Source organism: Mytilus trossulus, chromosome 3 (assembly GCF_036588685.1).
Source record: "Mytilus trossulus isolate FHL-02 chromosome 3, PNRI_Mtr1.1.1.hap1, whole genome shotgun sequence".
Taxonomy (NCBI): domain Eukaryota; kingdom Metazoa; phylum Mollusca; class Bivalvia; order Mytilida; family Mytilidae; genus Mytilus; species Mytilus trossulus.
In genome coordinates, this window is record NC_086375.1 from 67620025 (window position 1) to 67639955 (window position 19931).

Sequence of the window (19931 nt, forward strand, 5' to 3'; positions counted from 1 at the left end):
AAAGTAAATGTAATCGCCACATTAAAAACAAGATTTAATCTTAATTATTATTTGACATCTCTAAATGACAATCAAGATCATGACATGGAGGCAATATATTCAGGATGACAGGAACGAAAATTAACAACTTTGCAATCAGATACATAAACAATACCATATTTAGAGTATCTCTACGCAATATTGTTTCTTTTATAAAGAAAATATTCAGTTGTTAACAAATAGTTCGTTTCTATGTATTTTGGCCTTTATTTTGATTTTTTTCTGCACTTCAGTGTTTCTGTTGTTCTTTTGTTTCCCTCTTATAGTTGTGATTCCCAGGGTTTAAGTTTAGAACTTGTTTTCTCTAATTCGATTATTCACTGTTTAACAGCAGTATATCGCTGTTTCCTTTATTTCAATGAGTTAGTAATAGTGTGTTTTTTAAAATTATTCAGTTGCATATTCAGTTTACGGACCGATCTTTCCCAACATTAAATAATCTTTTGACAAAGTAATTTTTGTACATTTTACCAGAGATTTATATGTCTGATTTTATCAAGCGATCAGTTGTAAAGTATGTATACAGAGAATCGTACATAAGAAAATGACAGGAATTTGTTTTGGCAATATAAAATGTAAAGCAGATATTTATGATATAATCATAAAAAATCTCAGATATTAAAAAAAAAAATATACATTCGCTGTTTGTATAACGTTTTACTACGTAAAGGGTATGTCGTACCCGTACTTTGCAGTGTTTTTAAAAACATAGTTTTATATTTACATAAGATAAGCCTGGTTGTGACATTTTGAAACTTGTGTACAATATACTTCAATAAAGAAAGTTATAAATGAAACAATCAAAATATTCTGATTGAAAAAGAAAGGTCAAAATATACAATAAATGTTATTGCAAAATTTAATTAATGAGTAAATTTTTGACAAGTACAATCCTAATATTGTTTCCATTTTAATCCATTATTAATATTTCAGAGGGTAATTTTATCTCAGTATTTATACATAAGTTTATATGTTTCTGGGTGCTTTACACTTAGTCGGAAGTAGTGTAAAATTCCAACTGCACATTAAGATCTCTATGTACAATAACAGAGGAATATTTATAACGTATGTCATGCCCATTTCTTTAAGTACAACCACAGGTCATGGAGCTAAGGGTTGTCCTGTTTCTTGGAATACTTCCAAATTTATTCTTTGTAAAAGCATCTTTTCTCGGTGGTACGATAAGCTGGAGAGTTATTCCTCATCATAATGTAAGTAAAGATGTGACAAATTGATAAATTACGAAGTTGTATGTAACATTTTGTTCGCTTTTATGTCTGTTATGAATTTTATGTAAGAAATGATGACGACATGAAGGTACAAAAATTCAATGTGGTGATATTTCACAAGCATAAACTTATGTTTTTTTCTGACTTCTTACACGTGAATTACTGATATTTGTGCAACTTAATACGGTCCAGAAGCTCTTTTGAGCAGTACTTGATATACCGAATAATGCAGTTCTAAATATAAAGAAATTGTGGGTTTTTTTTATTTGAAATTAAGTTGTAAAATATTCATTGCTTCTCACAATCCCACCTTGCATAAACAAACAAACAAACAAAATCGCTTAATAGGTCAATTATTTATTAAATTCTGTACTAAGATCTGTAGTATTTTACTTTTGTAAAATCAATTGACGAGCCATTTTTTCGTTATTTTTTTTTACAGAAACATTAAAAAAACTATTTAAAAAAAATATGTAAACCACAATGACTTTATCGGCGGCAAACGTTTTAATGAGAAAACGTCGAAGGGGAGCTGTGGTGTAGTGGGTAGCGCATCGGACGACCACTAACACAAAGGTTCCTGGTTCGATCGTCCCATCGGGGACAACATTTCAGGGACTGAATGCTCGGCTCAGCCTTGACACCTTTTGCGAGTATGGTCTTTAAAAACGATGATAGCCCGTCGGAATGGGACGATAAATAGCTGACCCGTGCTTAAAGAGGGCCATATCTCTTGCACTTAAAAGACAACCTTGTAGATTTCTTTAAAAAAAAAAGCAGGCAATTGCGGCTACAATGCAGCACTCGCACCTGCAAAGTGGAAAGGGGTTAATATAAGTGGCAATCCACTATAAATAAATATTTTTTAGACTAAAACGTCGAAGTAATGTCTCGTAACGTAATCTTGATATGGGACTTTCCGTTTGAATATTACTCTCAGTTCAGTTTTTTGGAGATTTTATTTTTTGTCGCCTGTTATTAAATATCGGCAACAGTAGTACATCGCTTTTCGAAAGTCCTTAATCGATTTAGAAAAAAACAAATCCGGGATACTAAAATTAAATTTTCAATATTATCATTTGGTAATATAAAGTTTTTTTTTTATGATTTATATGTTAAAAGTGTATTCATTTGTATCAAACAAAATGGTGTATGCAAGGTTTGTCGTCACTTTTGCACTCTTCATTCCCAATATAAACCTTCAATACTGATATACAGATTTTTTTCCCTGGTAAAAAAGTTTGATTTTTTTTTATTCAGAAATATGGAGCTCTTATTTCAAACTCCGATTTATTCCCCGGCTTTGGCTATATTTTCGTCTATTTGGTTTCATCAGTTTTTGAATTTTTTTTTTAAAGATTTGACTTTTTAATTTTGTTTTAGCCTCGAGCATCACCGAAGAGGCATTAATCATCGAAATGCACATCATATGGTCAGTAAAAAGTTGTACTGTTAGTGTTGAAATCAATGTATCACCTTTCGTTACTTCCAATGTCGCACTAATGCAACACGAGCTGCCTACGTTTCCAATAAACTAGAGTTCACATTCAGTTTAAAAGGGCTGATGTTGCCGATATTAGTTTTGTGTAGTGATTGATCTAGTATATATCCCATGTACCTTTATTTGATTCGGTGTTTTTTTCTTACTGTTGATTTTTATATTATATTTATATACGCTGTGCACAAAAAAGTAAAAAAAAAATAGAACAAAAACGGTGCATATTCAATATGAACATTTAGCGCAATTTCAGCATTACTTTTGTCTATAATTAGTTATCTAAGGTACCAGGATTATGATTTAGTACGCCAGACGCGCGTTTCGTCTACATAAGACTCATCAGTGACGCTCATATCAAAATATTTATAAAGCCAAATAAGTACAAAGTTGAAGAGGATTGAGGATCCAAAATTCCAAAAAGGTTGTGCCAAATACGACTAAGGTAATCTATGCCTGGGATAAGAAAATCCGTAGTTTTCGAAAAATTCAAAGTTTTGTAAACAGGAAATTTATAAAAATGACCACATTATTGATATTCATGTCAACACCAAAGTGTTGACTACTGGGCTGGTGATACCCTCGGGGACGAAACTTATACAAAACAACACCAATATTGAAATATTGTATTGTGTTTTTGAAAATATAATATTCGCAAATGTGTAATGTCATGAAAATGAAGCCATTAGGGCTACTCTTGTCATTCACTTGGTTTTTACACCAAGTAAAAAGTTAGTTTTTTTTTGTGTTTATCTTTTTCATTGGCATAACCATTGTTACCCAAGAAACTATATCATGGCAATTTTATGAAGGGTAGGATTTTTCTTTATTTTAATTAATAACTGTTCCAACAGTTTAATGAGGAAGAAGGAATTTAACCCCGAATTCGTTGACCGATACGATATGTCTGTATTTCAGCTCAATTCAGACATATTTTCCTCGTCCTAAATCTTTATATAAAAGAAAAGTCATCTGATAAGTGATTCAGCCGATTATCCGATTGTGACATCTTGACTGAGTGTTATATGCATGGTTGGTGATGCATGCATTGCATGACGGTATGTGATTTCCGCGCCGGCAGGAGCGGGATAGTTAAAAATCACGTACCTTGCCTTAGACGCTTTCTGGTGCAAGAAAATTGGTACCGTTAATTTTATTTCACTGCCGACGCACTCTTTTTCGATCACTTTGGAGATCATGTGATTCCCTTACTTTTTGTTAGGTACCTTTTTGGTCATGATTGTTAAGTCTATTTGCAGTCTGCTTAAAAAATATTTGCTACATTTAACCAGTTATGAGACTGGTAAAAAAATTATCCACAGTTTAAAAAATTAACCAATATTTATTCAATATTTGCCATTGAACAGGGTTTTCTTTATCAGATTTCAAATATTAAGATTTTTATGAAGCATTTTTGAAAATGTCTGCATTACTCATTATATATGTAAAAGTTTAAAAATTATATTAAAAACTTTACATTCTTTGTATCACTATATTCAGCACACCTTTATATTGATTTCCATAACATCTAAATAAAACATAATCCGTGTTTACATTGTTCGCTTCTGGAGTCTTCAGGGGTTCACGATTGTTTCTTTATTCAAGTGATGTCAAACAAAATTACATATATTTAATAAATCTGTTGATCAACAAAAATGACAAATAATCTCTTTATTTACAAACACGAACGGGCTTAAAGACACTAATCTATCAAAAGCAAAATCTTTATTCGTCATATTATGTATCAAAATTATCAAGAAATGTGACAAATTAGTACGACAACTTTTTCTTTCATTTTTGATGTGGTCAGACACCTAATGCCTCCTTGTATGAATTTCTAACGGGTATTTTTATGATATAATACCTGAAGTAATAATGATAACAATTCCGAAAATGAACTGACTTTAAGTTAAGGCAAGTTGGTAAATCGTGCTGGGACATATAAGATCCCAGTCTATTCTTCTTACATGAATACAGTACAATCCTGATTAAAAATTAGACGAGCATTTATAAGAAAAGAAAATCGAATGTAAAGTTTAAGACAGCTTCTGAACAGTGAAAGATAGCACTTCTGAAAATTTTACAATCATGGCAAAAATACTGTGTGTAAAACTGATCAAAGCAAAACGGCGAAAATGGCAATTGTTATCAAATAGTTCGTTTCTGTGTGAGTAGCGTTTTCGTTTGTAGTTTTTGTTGCAGTTCTTATGTTTTTAGTGTCGGCTTTAGTTTGTAATCTTAATTTTTTTTTTTTCTCAATCGATTTATGCCTTTCGAACAGTAGTATATATAACAGTAGTATATATAAGTACGTCTGAGTCAGTGACAACCCTACAACAGATGTATCCATCGGATCGCCATCAATGATGGTGATACATGGCTGTGTACATAATGTATATACAACTCGTCTAAACATCAACCCAACAATGTTAGATCTGTAAATTTGCTTTCGCAAATTTTTGGTTCTTCCCTCGCCGGGATTCGAACCCATGCTACTGTGATATCGTGACACCAAATCGCCTGCACTGCAGCCGTCCCGCTAGACCACACGACCACCTGGGCTCTGTTGCCTTTAAAAACATAAAGGGATTCTTAAAAAGATTGCATAATAACCATAACCAGAGTACATGATATCAACCCCTTCCAGTTTGTTATGGAGTGTGTGTTGCCATGTCTTGATTAATTTGCTATTTCATAAAGAAAATAATAATGTGTATTTCCATTTTGAATTTTCCTTAATATTTTTTTTCCTCATTATCTTTCAACTAGTGACGGTACCTCTACCAGAAGCTTTTCGGTTCTTATGATAATAATCATTCTCACAGAGAAACTTGCTTCCTTAATTATTTTACTTTCAAAAAATACTTTCCAATAGTGTCAGTATCACTACAAATGGACTTAAATGGACCGTTTGAATGGTTTTACACTAGTAGTTTTGGGGCCCTTTATAGCTTGTTGTTCGGTGTGAGCTCCGTGTTGAAGGCCGTACTTTAACCTATAATGGTTTACTTTTTAAATTGTTATTTGGATGGAGAGTTGTCTCATTGGCACTCACACCACATCTTCCTATAATTATTTAAGTACCCAATGGTACAAATAAATATCATATAAACAATTATTGCTAATTGACTTATTTAGTACAAATTGAACGTTTTATTTGGCAGATCCAGTCCATAAATTATGAAAGGTATAATTAAATATTGCAGCTCATTCAATCTATTTTACCTTAGTTTGACTGTTGTGTATAAGATATATATACAATGTACCTCCCAATTATCAATTTCCCCTTTCTCATCAGTAACATATCCTCTGCCCCTTAGTATGGTGTTTACATTTCTCAATTGAAACGTTATTCTCGTGCTTGTTCACACTATACGGACTTCATATACAGGAGTGTGCTCCTTATGCAGAAACTGCTCCAACAAAGTTATGAGGAGGACTAATTAAAAATAACACTCCGTAAATTTTACGATAGTTCTTTGTCCAAACTAACTAAGGACATTTTTACCACGTATTAGATTGTGGTTTGTCATTACTTCGTCTGATCTTTTAATTACCGAACGTGACTTATTCCGAGTGTGAATTCGCATTGCTATAAGACGTACTTTTCTAACCAAAATTCATGTATTTAGTTTTGATGTTATACTTGTTATTGTATTCTAATTTTGATTAATGTCTTAACGTGTTTTCTGTTATATTCGTATGTTATGGTAAAGACAATTAATTATCCCCTTCATTTATTAGATTTTAGTTAGGTTCAACGAAATTTATACAATATATTTGGTTTACAGTTTGAATCAGATTAAATACCGACATAGCTAGATAATACAATTAATTATCTAATTACTACCACAATTTGATATTAAAAAGTATTGTAATTTTCTTTGTTTTTAATAAATGTAATACCAATATCACAAATCTAATCTTGAATCAATCCTAATTCTATCTTATTTTTGGGAAATATTATTAGAAATTCAAATGTGACGTAACTTTTTGTATTTTTTTTTAGAATTTCAAATGTGACGTCACTTTGTGCGTTGAGGCTTTGGCTAACTCGGTTGTGTACTATTATGTGCTGGATTAGGTTGTTTTATGTAATTTATCTGTTTTATACTGTAGTTACTGTGCACAATATTTTGGAACTTTTGGTCCTCAGTGCTCTTCAACCTTGAACTTCTTTTGGCTTTCGAACTTTCTTCATGTCGAACTTTTTTCATGTGACTGGTTAGTTTTGTGTGGACGAGACGCACGTCTGGCGTATTAAATTTTATACCTTGTACCTTTTGTTATCTATTATTCGTGTGTTTATCTGTCCTATATGTTCTCACATTTATTCGTATGTAGTCCTAACATGTAATGTTGTCATTTTAATGTTATATTTAACATTGCTATTAAAGCGGGTGGTTTTGCATGCCACGAAACCAGGTTCAAACCACCATTTTGTTCTTAAAATGTCCTGTACCAAGTCAGAAGAATGGCCATAGTTATGTTATAGTTTGGTTCTGTGTGTGTTACATTTTAATGTTGTGTTTCTTCTGTTGTGTCGTTTGATCTCCTCTTATATTTGATGCTTTCCCCTCAGTTTAAGTTTGTAACCCGGATTTGTTTTGGTTTTTTTTTCTCAATCGATGTATGAGTTTCGAACAGCGGTATACTACAGTTGCCTTTATTTATATGTTTTTCTGTTTATATTCTCTTAAGGGTGAAAAGAAACCTGAATGACACTTTCGTAAATACGAGCTTTAAATCAAATATATTCTTAATTGTTACATTATGGAATTTTTGCAGACAATACAGTTTATATGTAGGACAACATGGGAGAAAAGCACAGGTCCTTGTGGGAATCCTTGTTTATCATCAGATATAGGAAAGACTAAACCATCCAGTATCTTTGACAACATTTTCTGGCAATATGAAAACGGAACAATCACAGATACGAAGAACAATCTTAACTATGTTTTGACGACAGTAAGCGACAATCCATCATACGAACAGGGAGAAAACAAATTGTTGATGCCCTTGGCAAACGTATCCAGATTTACGTTAAGGTATGATACTGATTTAGCGCATGCACTGTTTTTAAGGTTAAAATATCATTCTTACAAATAAAATTTCGATGAAAAATTGATACACATCATTGAGACACTAATAACACAAGACAACTTTATCAAAATGACATTTTATTCAAATTTTTAAACTTATCTACGACAATAACTGTTATTCTGATATTTTTGTGGAACAAATAAAAAAAGTAAATATGTTGAGGACTTTATTTTCAATTGTCTCACTTCAAACAATGAACTTATGGATACTAAGACCTTGCTGATAAATATGTCTTATTAACTCCACAAATAACACACGTTGGTCTTGGAACGTAGATTATAGGTTCTGACGTTATTTATCATCTTAACTACGTGTTATATTGTTCTTTTTTTTGTCTTCGTATTTACAATTATTAATTTTACTGATTATCTTACTTTTGGTAATACCCATTTGACGTGGCTCGGTACTTATACATCATGTCATTGTGTTGTTGTGCTATGTTAAATTAAATGGTTGTATTCTTGTCTTCCGTTTTTGCTAATGTGCTTTGTCTTTATGCTTTTATTTTTTCTTTGTTGACATATTTGATTGTTTTATAGTGATTACGATTATAACACAATGTTGACTGTCGTAACCCTATTTTTGACATTTTTAAATATTATGACTGTCAGTTTTCTTCACACATAATTGTCAATATAATGGAATTTTATACGACTGTTATACAACTAAGAGGTTATGTTAGCTATTAAACTTGGTTAAATCCGCCATTTTCTACATAAGACCAGACGTGTATCAATTCAAGAATGTGACAATTGTTATCCATTCGATTGCTGTGTTTGAGTTTTTTTATTATGCCATTTTAATCGGGACTTATCGTTTTGAATTAATCTCTGAGTTCGTTGTTTTTGTTATTTTACTTCTGATCATACGTTTTTAGACTGAATAATATTTCATGGATATCAACGGGTACTGCCAAGGCTCCGGTTAATGTTGCGCTGAAGATAAAAGTTAACACATGTATTAGAAATGATACCAATATGCCAAATGCTAGTCCTATATCTGCACTGCCACCATATATAGGGTAAGTTTCCACAATGTTTAAAAAAAGTTAGATCAATTTATTAAAAAAACAAATTGGACTACAATAATTATGAGTAGAGATTGAATTTTACCGTATGTGGTTTTAATTAATAGCATTAATAGAGGAGGTATGATTAGAACATTTTTATATAGTATTTTTAAATAACAGAATGTTCCACAAGAATGTTTTAATTTTTGCTTGTTAATTAATAAACAGTGATTAGTTAATAGAATACAAAACCGTAATAATTATGATATTATAACACATTTGTCATGGTTATAAGACGCTAAATATATTCTGAAGATTTTGGGAAGGGACACGAAAAATTTAGTGTTATTATAAACATTTGATCCAAGAAGAAATTTCTATTGAAAAATGAAAATAAGAAATGATAGAAAGATTTAATAATGTTTAGGCCGTTTGTATGAATTCATTTTTGTTGCATTTCAGTGTTTTTGATGTTTCATTGTTTTCCTCTTATAGTTAACGAGTTTCCCTCGGGTTTAGTTAGTAAACCGGATTAGTTTTCTTCTCTTTATCGCTGTACGATTTTTGAACAGCGTAATACTACTGCTGCCCTTATAAGATAAATTTTAAATGGTCTTAACGACTAGATATATTGCATCTTGAATGGATCATATTTCATATTACTTTAATCTTTCTGATTATCTTAGCCGTATTTGGCACAACTTTTTTGGGAATTTCAGGTCCTCAATGCTCTTCAACTTTGTACTTGTTTAGCTTTATAACTATTTTGATCTGAGCGTCACTGATGAGTCTTATGGAAACGATAAGCGCGTCTGTAGTATTAAATCTAATTTCAGAATACAGCACAGTTGCCACACAGTGATCAAAATACCTGTGATTGATCCGGATGATGATAGGGTCGGTTGCAGATGGGCAGAATCCCAAGACTGTGATCAGTCGTGTACAGATCTACCAAATGCTGAATTAAATCAGGTACGAACAGATAATTGGTTAATATTTCCTTATTGAAATTAGCTTGGAATTCACTGATATATTGTTGACGTTTATCAAATGAGAAGACTTTCTGTATTTTTTCTCTTTTTGAGATGTTGGACAACTCGAAAGACTAAGGGTTTTGCTACCCTCTAGAGTGACTTAGACTTATCTGGCACATTTTTAATGTTTGGTTTGTAATGTTCTTCAACTTTAAGTTTCTTTTGGCCTTCCAATAATCATTGAGTCAAGTGTTACTGATGAGTCATATATAGACGAATTGTGCGACCGAGGCACTAAATTATAATTCCTGGTACCTGATGTGTTTTTTTAATTCATAGTTGACAAAACATTAAAATTATCCAAATATTCTTTTGAACTTTAAAATGAAACAGTTAATTGATTGGAACCATTTCAATGTTTTAAACTTTAGTAAGCAATTCGCATGTAAAATTGTATAAAGTACTTAACCCACAAAATCCAGGATGATTGATATTGCACAAATTATCATGAATCAACAGTATATATAAAGAGGAATTATAAAACAAAAATCCTCTATCAAGTTCTTTGAAGTATAGAATAAAGGACGTTTTATTTTTTATATAGACTTTACAGTAAATGAAATGATTGTTTTTGATTGTTCAATCCTTATCCTTCAGAAAGATTGCACGATAGAGATTGACGCTAATACTCAAAATGGTTACCGGCCTGGTCAGAAATACCGTGTGACATTAATGGTTGACGATTACCCAAGATATGATGTTTTCATGAATAATAAAGCTGTAACACCACAACAAAGAATAAGTAGCACACCTGTACAGGTAACTATTATAGTAACAGAACTTATACCAAAATGTAATATGGATAAAGTTAGATATTCAATTGCAGGCAAGAGTATAAGAGTATTGTTTAAATGAAATTTTGTAATAACCGACATATGGTCATTATTAGTGAAATATCAAATGAACCTGGGTTTCAGTATCGTGTACATTTTTTATGTTATGTTTTAGCCTTTATTGTTTTTGTCGCCTGTAACATATGTCCTATTTCATTAGCTGCCTTCTCCCGTGACTATTGAGATGTAGGCGCATTTGTGAAATGAATTGATTGAGACATGATGTCACTGCTTTACTTATTAAAAATTGTGAAACTCTATTTAGAGCTTGACGTATGGCATAGAAACACTCTTTTTAATCCTGTCTCATTAATGTATGTAAATGGTTTCACACTAGTAATTTTGGGGCCCTTTATAGCTTGTTGTTCGGTGTGAGCCAATGCTCCGTGTTGAAGGCCGTACTTTAACCTATAATGGTTTACTTTTTAAATTGTTTTTTGGATGGAGAGTTGTCTCATTGGCACTCACACCACATCTTCCTATATCTACTTAAGGTTCCACTAAAGTCAAAATATAGGACACTTCATAAACATGTAAACTTTGCCTGTATTTGTCAACCTTTAATGAATAAAGTCAAAAACTATGAAAACATATGTTCATTTAAACATACTTAACATATACACACTATGTAAATTGTAAATAAACTTGAAATTGTTATGTTGTGGCCAAACCGGTTCTTGGGGTGAACACCAAATTTTCCAAAAAATCTATAGGCCTGCGAGACGACTGAATTTGCTTAAAATTTGTATGGACGAATACTGTTACATGTAATGCAGGGCAAGCTCATGTTGATTTGTCAAATACATATGTTTTAATGGCATATTTGTCCAATTTCTGTATAGTACCTTCGATATTCGTTCACTTAGATACATGAAATTGACTGAAACCCGAAAATCAATACATTTTATGAAAAATCAACATGAGCTTGCCCTGCATTATATAAAACAGTATCCGTCCATAACAATTTTAAACAAATTAAGTCGTCTAGCAGGCCTCCAGATTTTTTTGAAAATTTAGTGTTCACCCCAAAAAACGGTTTGGCCACAATATAACAATTTCAAGTTTATCTACAATTTACAATGTGTTTTTATGTTAAGTATGTTTAAATGAACATATTTTCTCATAGTTTTTGACTTTATTCATTATAAGTTGATACATACAGGCAAAGTTAAGATGTTTATGAAGTGTCCTATATATTGACTTTAGTGGAACCTTAATGAAGGTAAGGATTAAAAATGACAGACACACTTTTAACATTGTTATATTTAAATGTTATATTCTAATCTTTATTTCTTACAGTTTACTATACACATTGTAAATGGACCAACCAGTTGCAATTCTGATATGAAATTCGTGGCATTGACATTACCTGAAAACATCCGAGTACCATATCCTCCAAATAGACCACATCTCATTAATGGTGTTTATCTGGAAACTCCAGATGTAAAGTATGTGTACACCTATTGTGAATTATGTGCACAACTCATTTAGCTATTAACGTTGCAGCGTATTTATGTTTCCCGGTCCTTAATAAAACTTTCAAAGACTACTAGGCTTAATTTTTGTACACCAGACGTTCGATTTGTCTAAACAAACCGCATCAGTGGCGCTCAAATGAAAAAGGTTAAAGGATCAAATAAAGAACGAATTTGAAGAGCATTTGGCACCTTATTGCGAAAGCTTTATGCAAACACAATTAAGGTTATCTTTTTCTTCGGTAGAACATCCTTAATATGTTTAAGAATAATGATCCTAATGCAGGTAAATCGAGGGAAGCATTTCGACATTCATTAAGTGTTGATTCTAATAACGAATTATTCAAACAAAAAAAGCAGTGAGTAAAGTATGGTGGCTAATCAGTTCAAAATTACTGTCAAATTAGTTAAATCAATTTGCAATTTAACTTGTAAAATCCGAAATGAAGTCATTAAATGTGAAAATCTTGTTCCTAAGAATACATCTACCCTAGTGGATGAAATTCCCATTTATGTATTTATAATCTAGTTAAACAAAGGAAAAAAACAAATAGTTGATGTCTTAACAATATAAGTTTTTAAATATTTTTTCAATTGTTTGCTTTTAGCAAAACATCTTTTGTGGTTAGTTTATCTAAGGGATGTACATACCAGCAGCTACCGGATGACACTGGAAGAACAAATGTAACCCGACTTTACGAGGTTTGTAAAGTTACCCCTAGAGACATGATCGGTGATGCTTTATTTTGTGTCTGGGCTATGAATGGTTACGGGTAAGTTTTTAAAAACATTCATTATTATGTATAAATACACTCTTTCACTTACTGCTTTAGAGGACACGTGTATATTCTTTCAATATCGGTGGCACCCGATATGTTTTCAGAATTATGGAAACATAAAAACCACACGCTTTCAATTTGCATGCGCCCGAAGCGCTTTTCTAGGATTTAACTTTAAAAGGACCGCTCAAAGCAGATAATTTGATAGCCAAGAATGTAAATGTACCGAAACAGTTGAAGAGCTTTAAAAAAAGAGCCAAATCTATCTAAGGTAAAATTTGACTGTGGGAGTTAAAAACTTAGTTTCTTTATATTTCAAAATCTACAGAAGGGCAATTTTAACGAGGTTTAGTATATATCATGTCTGCTCAGAAGTACTGATTACTGAGATGATGATACCCTCGAGGACTGATAGCCTACCAGCAGAAGTAGTAAAATCTAACTCCGGAAACCCTCTATTGACAGTGTTGTTAAATATCATAATTTGAAGAAAACCTTACTTAAAGCTTTTCTTTATTATCATTAATTCATTTAAGATGTTTTTTGTCGTGTTTATATCAACAAATAGAGCCAAAAACATTGTTTAACTGAACGAATTGTGGCTATGCTACCTAAATTGTTGTTTTGTCTAATTAGTTCTTTACTTTACAGTTTAATTTGATTTTGAATGGAGATAAAAAATTAACATGCTACACTTCATATTATGAAAAACAGTGAAAAAGGTTCTACGGAAAATCTCTTTTTATTAACTTTTCTTCAGTGGAAAATCTCTTTTTATATAGGTCAAATGTTAACATTATGCTTGGCTGCAAAATATAGAAAAAAAATCTAATTTTGTGTCTATGGATTTCTCGTCATCAGATACGCTCAAACGACAATTACGAAAATACATAAAAATTATTCGGAAGAAAGAAAAAAAAAGCAAAAATAAGAAGGTAATTCACCATTACAGAAAAGAGTCCCTTTAAAGAGGTTTCATTTTCCGTGTTAGTATACCTTGAGTTAGCCTACAATCAACAGTTCTGATGAAAAATGTTTAGAAGACAGTGCATGTATTCTTATTTCATTTTCAGACTCGCCACAAATTAAATTATCAGGAGTCAAATGCGTTATAGATTTGAACATGTATATCTTAAATTATATCTCATTTGCAATACAGTATAACAATGAAGTTTTATGCAATCATTGTCATAAGGTTTCCTTTTTTTGAAAAGTTTTATTTATATTATTTGTTTACAGTGTAACAAGTCAACCAAGATGCGTCGATGTTATTGTTGCTGGTAAGATTTTATGTCCCCCCCCCCCCCCCCATTATACTGATATACAAGTGTATGAGGTATATAAAGGGTTTTTTTCACCTATGTGTTGCATACAGATGGGGTTATTTTAGAATAAGAATGTATTGATGGAATTGATGAATAGATAGATGGATGTATACCATAAATGTCTTAATTTTACCCTTTGAGTGTTTGTTCCCTATAATGTCATAGGGTGCGAAATTATATTAAAACGCCGGTGAAAAATAGTGTGAACTTTTTTAACACTTTTATTACTGTTAAATGCTTAGCATTCATTTAAGGGCATACGATACAGTTTTGATCCCATATTGAAATTTTGCTAACAATTTTGCATAAAGGCTATTTTTTGCCTTATTTAATCAAATATGTAATAAAAAATATACTTGCATGTGCTACTTTGTGAGTATGATGAGCTCAAAATTTTATATATTTGCTCAAAATTCGGATTTTAGGACGTGTTTTTTTCTTTCGACAGAAATACATAACTTTTTTTTGGTTTTAAAAGATAAACACAATCTGTTTTTTTGTTTAATTATTTGTAAACTTTTTTTATAAATATCCTTAAAATTTGTGCATTTTGTTTTTTCAAATAAGTCATATTTATTAAATGTTCATGAATGTAGAAAAACATCATAGTTTGCATGTATATTTATCAAATTAAAAAAATTGCATTATTTACGTTTTCGTGAAAATTGGCACACATTATCCTCTTACTTAATCAAATCAAATGGTATTAAAAAAAAGAGGGGTACATGAACTCATTTTCAAGTTAAATCAGTTTGAATGATAATTTAAATATCAGTCGAAAACTGCATCTTTTCCCTATAAGTCATAGTTTGACGTCGCAAAAATAACAATTTGCGTTAGCAAAGTCATTACCTCCCTCTAACTGTACCGTATGTCCTTAAGAAGCAAACATACAGCAAAATAAGGTTGACAGAAATTTACAATGTACTGTGATGAATAACTGGTCAATACTAGTACTATGTTAGTGTATTATCAAACACCAATATCATTTAGACACCAAATGTTACAGTTCTCTGACAAATTTTCAATTATTATTTTTCAAAAGTATTTATATATTTATATAGATTGAGTTTGTTTATTTGCAAGAAAGGACTCCAAAAATATTCGAGCGTACCAAAATCAAAACATTAACTACGTTAATTTTAATTGCAAAATTTGTACTTCTACATCTATACACAGATGTTTGAGTTTTCTACGTAAGTCAATACCACAAAATTAAAAAAAGGGACGAAAGATATCAAAGGGACAGTCAAACTCATATATCTAAAATAAACTCACATCGCCATGGCTAAAAATAAAAGACAAACAGACAAACAATAGTACACATGACACAACATAGAAAACTAAAGAATAAACAACACGAACCCCACCAAAAACTAGGGGTGATCTCATGTGCTCCGGAAGGGTAAGCAGATCCTGTTCCACATGTGGCACCCGTCGTGTTGCTTATGTGAAAACAAATCCGGTAAATAGTCTATTTCGGTAGGTCACATTCATGAAAGGAAAAGGGATTGTAGTTACGACGTAAGGAACATATCCGATATCGTTTGTGAAACGGTTACTAGTATTCCATAACGGTCAACCAACTCAGGATGGCGTCCGTTAAATTAACGAAGGGATGATTTCAACTTCACCATTTGGAACTCTTGGTTTAATAGCTTCCTTGTGAGCAACAACCCTCTATCAAGAAAATCATGATAGGAAATGCAAGCACGGGAATAACGTATCAACTGGGAGATATATACCCCGTATGCAGGTGCTGCTGGAATGTTGCTACTTAGAAATGGAAAATTCACAATTGTAAAGTTGAAATCATCTCTTTTGTCGTAAAGTTTTGTTTTCAACCGACCCTCATTGTCAATTTCTAGATGTAAGTCAAGATAATAGGCAGACTCAATTGTATCTGTAGTATCCTTTATCTCTAGTTTTAACATTCACGTAGATTCGCATGGACCCTGGTAGAAACAAGACCAGGACATTGACAGGGCAGTCGTCGACAACTATGTATGAGTCACATAGAACAAAATGTGTTATTATGTTAACATACTGTTAAATACTGGTTGGGTTTTTTTTAAGCTTTTTTCATATTTTTGGGGATGAAAATCAAAACACTATAAGTTTTGTCAATATATGACATAAATTCATATCAATATCCCGTCTTATTTGACATTTGAATTTTCAAAGGAAAATTACAATCTTATATGTGATATGATGAGTATCTTATCTCAATTTTCAAAACATTATAAAAACACATGTTCCTTTTAGGTCGAAATGAATGTTCTACAGCACCTTGCATGGGAAACGAAACATGCTACAATCTGTTTATGAGTCATTCCTGTCGGTGTGAAAACGGATACAAACGTCCATTCTGTATACAAGGTTGGTAACAATTGTTCGTGTAATGGTTGTTCGTGTAATATTTTCCGATCACAAAAGCGTTGAATGTCCCTCTGGTATTTTCCGCTTCTCTGCTTCAAGAGTTGAATTTCAGATTATATGTTAATTTATTTGGTTTATATGTCAATCAAATATATGACAAGATATGATTGAATTTTGTTCCTGATCAGTGATAATTTGTTTCAAAATAGTAATAATTATAATTCAATTGCGATATGACATAAAGATTGTTGATTTGGTGTCAGCCTTCCGTCTTAAATGATGCATGCAACCTTCGAAGAAAAGTATTGGAAATTATTCCTTACCTAACCATTTCCTGGTCTGTTTTCTAGTTGGATATATAAGATACAGGATAAAATGATAGAGTAAACTAGTATTTAAGAGTAAACTAGTTTTTAAGTAATAGAAAATCAAATTCAGTCACATAGTAAGGTAGAATTCACCTACACAATTAAGACGACAGTAGTTCAACGATGTTCAAATATCGTTTTAGACCAGAAAGACACTTAAGGAATGACTGTAATATTTTTTCTGTCTATGAAGAAATGACATAAAAAGTTTGGTGCACACTGGATAACGCGCGAAGCGGGTTATTTAACAGTGTGCACCAAATTTTTATGTTATTTCGAATAGACAGAAAAAATATTACAGTCATTTCTTATAATTTAATTCTAAATTTCATTTTAAACCGTAGAAAACCATGAAAAAAACGTTGATGACGTCACGATCATATGACTAAATTATGTCTATGGGCTCATAACAAAATAACGTCAGCCAATCAGAAGACGCGTTACATCAAAAATTAAATTATAAATCAATGTAACAAACAAAAATAGGGTGCGTCGATATCGCATGTTCCTCGCGCTAGGCATGCATCGTCCAACAATGTCACAATCCAGATCGAAACACAATCTGTAGAGTAACAAATCAAACGACATAACTGGTATCTGAAGATCTAAGACTGCAAAACATGCAGCTAGTGAGGTGAGACACCGACACATCATATCATTCAACCAATTATTGTACTATAGTGAATTTTTGTATTCTTGTCTATCTTTTTTCCCAAGGTTATTTGTCTATTTTAATATTTTTGTTTCTTTGTTGACATTTTTGGTTTGTTTTTATAGTATTTAAAATTAAAACACTATGTTGACTGTTATATCACTATTTTTGACATTTTTACCGACAAGTCCGTTTGTTTTGTTCACACATATATGTCAATATAAAGGAATTTATGTGACGGTCATACAAGCGAGAGATCTAGCTGGCTATAAAGCCAGGTTTAATCAACCATTTTCTACATAAGAAAATGCATGTACCAAATCAGGAATGTGAAAGTTGCTATCCATTCGTTTGATGTGTATCAGCTTTTGATTTTGCAATATATTTAGGAACTTTCCGTTGTAAGTTTTCCTCGGATTTTTGTGTTGTTGTTGATATTTTGCTTTTCAGTATATTATGTGAAATATTTTATTCGATCTAAAAAAATCATTTGGCTTTTCTCCCTCATTATTTAGGACTCATTTTGATTACCGTTGATGTATAATTTCTTGCAAATATAATTTACAATAGTTCACTTCTTATTCAAGTTTTTTAGCTAAAATTATTAAGATAAAATCTCAAATTAAACGATTGAATCAAGTGTACATAAAATACGACGTTTTCTATTATTATTTTATGTATATTTTTCAGAACCAACATATATAACAGTAAGTAATACACATATCTATTCATTAGTATGAAATAAAGTCATGAAAATAGGAATGGATAATTTTTCAATAGTATAATTCAGTTATTTTATTTATCTTTTTTATCTTCACATTTCTTTTGCTTAATTTATATGTATGCTCTTTTCAAAACAACTGTCATTTTGGTTGTGAAAGATCTAAACAAAAACATGGAAAACAGCACACTTTCAAAGCGGAATGGATCATACAACTCCTCAAAGACACTAGATTTTTATCAAACATTAATTTATTTTAGGAACCTAAATCCCCTATAGATATGGTAACTGGGATAATAGTTGGCAGCATTATTCTTCTTCTACTTATAACTGGACTGACATGGTATCTGTATAAAACTCATAAACAATCGTCCGAAACAGGACCCGCTGGGCAAGAAACATGGGTTACAAAAACCAGGAATGTAAAACTTTAATATAAACAGAAAGAAAATTATTGCAACATTACTAGTATACTATCCATTCAGAGCACCCGTGTTTGTAGGTTCTTGTAGCTCACTATGTAATGTTTTGTACACCTCCTCCTCCTTTTACGTTGAGTTTTTGCCATTCTGATGTCTGATTTTCTTCGACTTGTAAGTTTCAATGTCCCCTTGGTATCATCTCATTAGCCTCAATTGTTTTGTAATATTATGAATTCAGATGTAAAAATAGATATTAAACGATATTCAAAGGACATAATTGATAAAGATGTGTCTTTTGCAAATAATGACTCAAAATGCCTGTACCAAGTCAGGAATATGACAGTTCTTGTCCATTCGTTTTGTTATGTGTTTTGTCATTTGATTTTGCCATGTAATTATAGACTTTCAGATTAGACTTTCCTCCTGAGTTCAGTATTTTTGTGATTTTACTTTTCACAACACAAACTAGCCGGTAATGACATCGAATGCTAATGAACGATGTCCACCAATTCGAAAGCAGGAAAGTAACCATTGTACAATTTTATCGCCAATATTAACATATATAGTTGCGAACCCCACTATCGAATGCTAGAGTCGAAACAAGAAGTAAAATAACAAAAATACCGCACTCCAAAGAACATTCTAAACGGAAAGCTAATGGCAAAATCAAAAGCTCAAACACATCAAACTAATGGATGATAAGAGTCGAACCCCTGGTTCATCAACTTTCTGCTCAGACACTGAAATGAATCACCGGAGCGAAATTGATTGAATGTAAACGAAGAAAAAACTAAAATCACAAAAATACAGAGCTCTGAGGAAAATTCAAAACAGAAAGTCCCTAATCAAATGATAAAACAAATCAAACGAATGGACAACAACTCTCATATTTCTGACTTGGAACAGGAATTTTCAAATGTAGTAAATGGCGATTTGAACCTGGTAAAAAAGCGCCAAACCTCTCACTTGTAAGACAGACGCATCAAATTCCAATGTTTTCAACGATGCGTGAACAAAACAGACTGATAGGTGAAATTGTCAAAATAGGTATAACAGTCACCACCGTGT

The 19931-nt window shown here is 31.8% G+C and overlaps 1 protein-coding gene across 1 annotated transcript; it reads left to right on the plus strand.

Moving 5' to 3' along the window:
- Nucleotides 1-1128: 1128 nt before the first annotated feature.
- On the plus strand, nt 1129-19064 carry LOC134709662 (uncharacterized). The gene is made up of 11 exons (XM_063569810.1): nt 1129-1250; nt 7552-7811; nt 8744-8887; nt 9712-9847; nt 10507-10668; nt 12042-12190; nt 12826-12990; nt 14236-14276; nt 16587-16700; nt 18411-18427; nt 18702-19064. The coding sequence occupies exons 1-11, from the start codon at nt 1143-1145 to the stop codon at nt 18873-18875; spliced, it is 1470 nt and encodes a 489-aa protein (XP_063425880.1). The 5' UTR covers nt 1129-1142; the 3' UTR covers nt 18876-19064.
- Nucleotides 19065-19931: the final 867 nt, after the last annotated feature.

Bases quoted from the DNA above. Each gene is read 5' to 3' on its own strand.
- LOC134709662 (XM_063569810.1), top strand. From the start codon at position 1,143: ATGGAGCTAAGGGTTGTCCTGTTTCTTGGAATACTTCCAAATTTATTC. The intron at 9,848-10,506 runs GTACGAACAGAT...CTTATCCTTCAG, and splicing joins CAAATGCTGAATTAAATCAG to AAAGATTGCACGATAGAGAT. The intron at 12,191-12,825 runs GTATGTGTACAC...GTTTGCTTTTAG, and splicing joins CTGGAAACTCCAGATGTAAA to CAAAACATCTTTTGTGGTTA.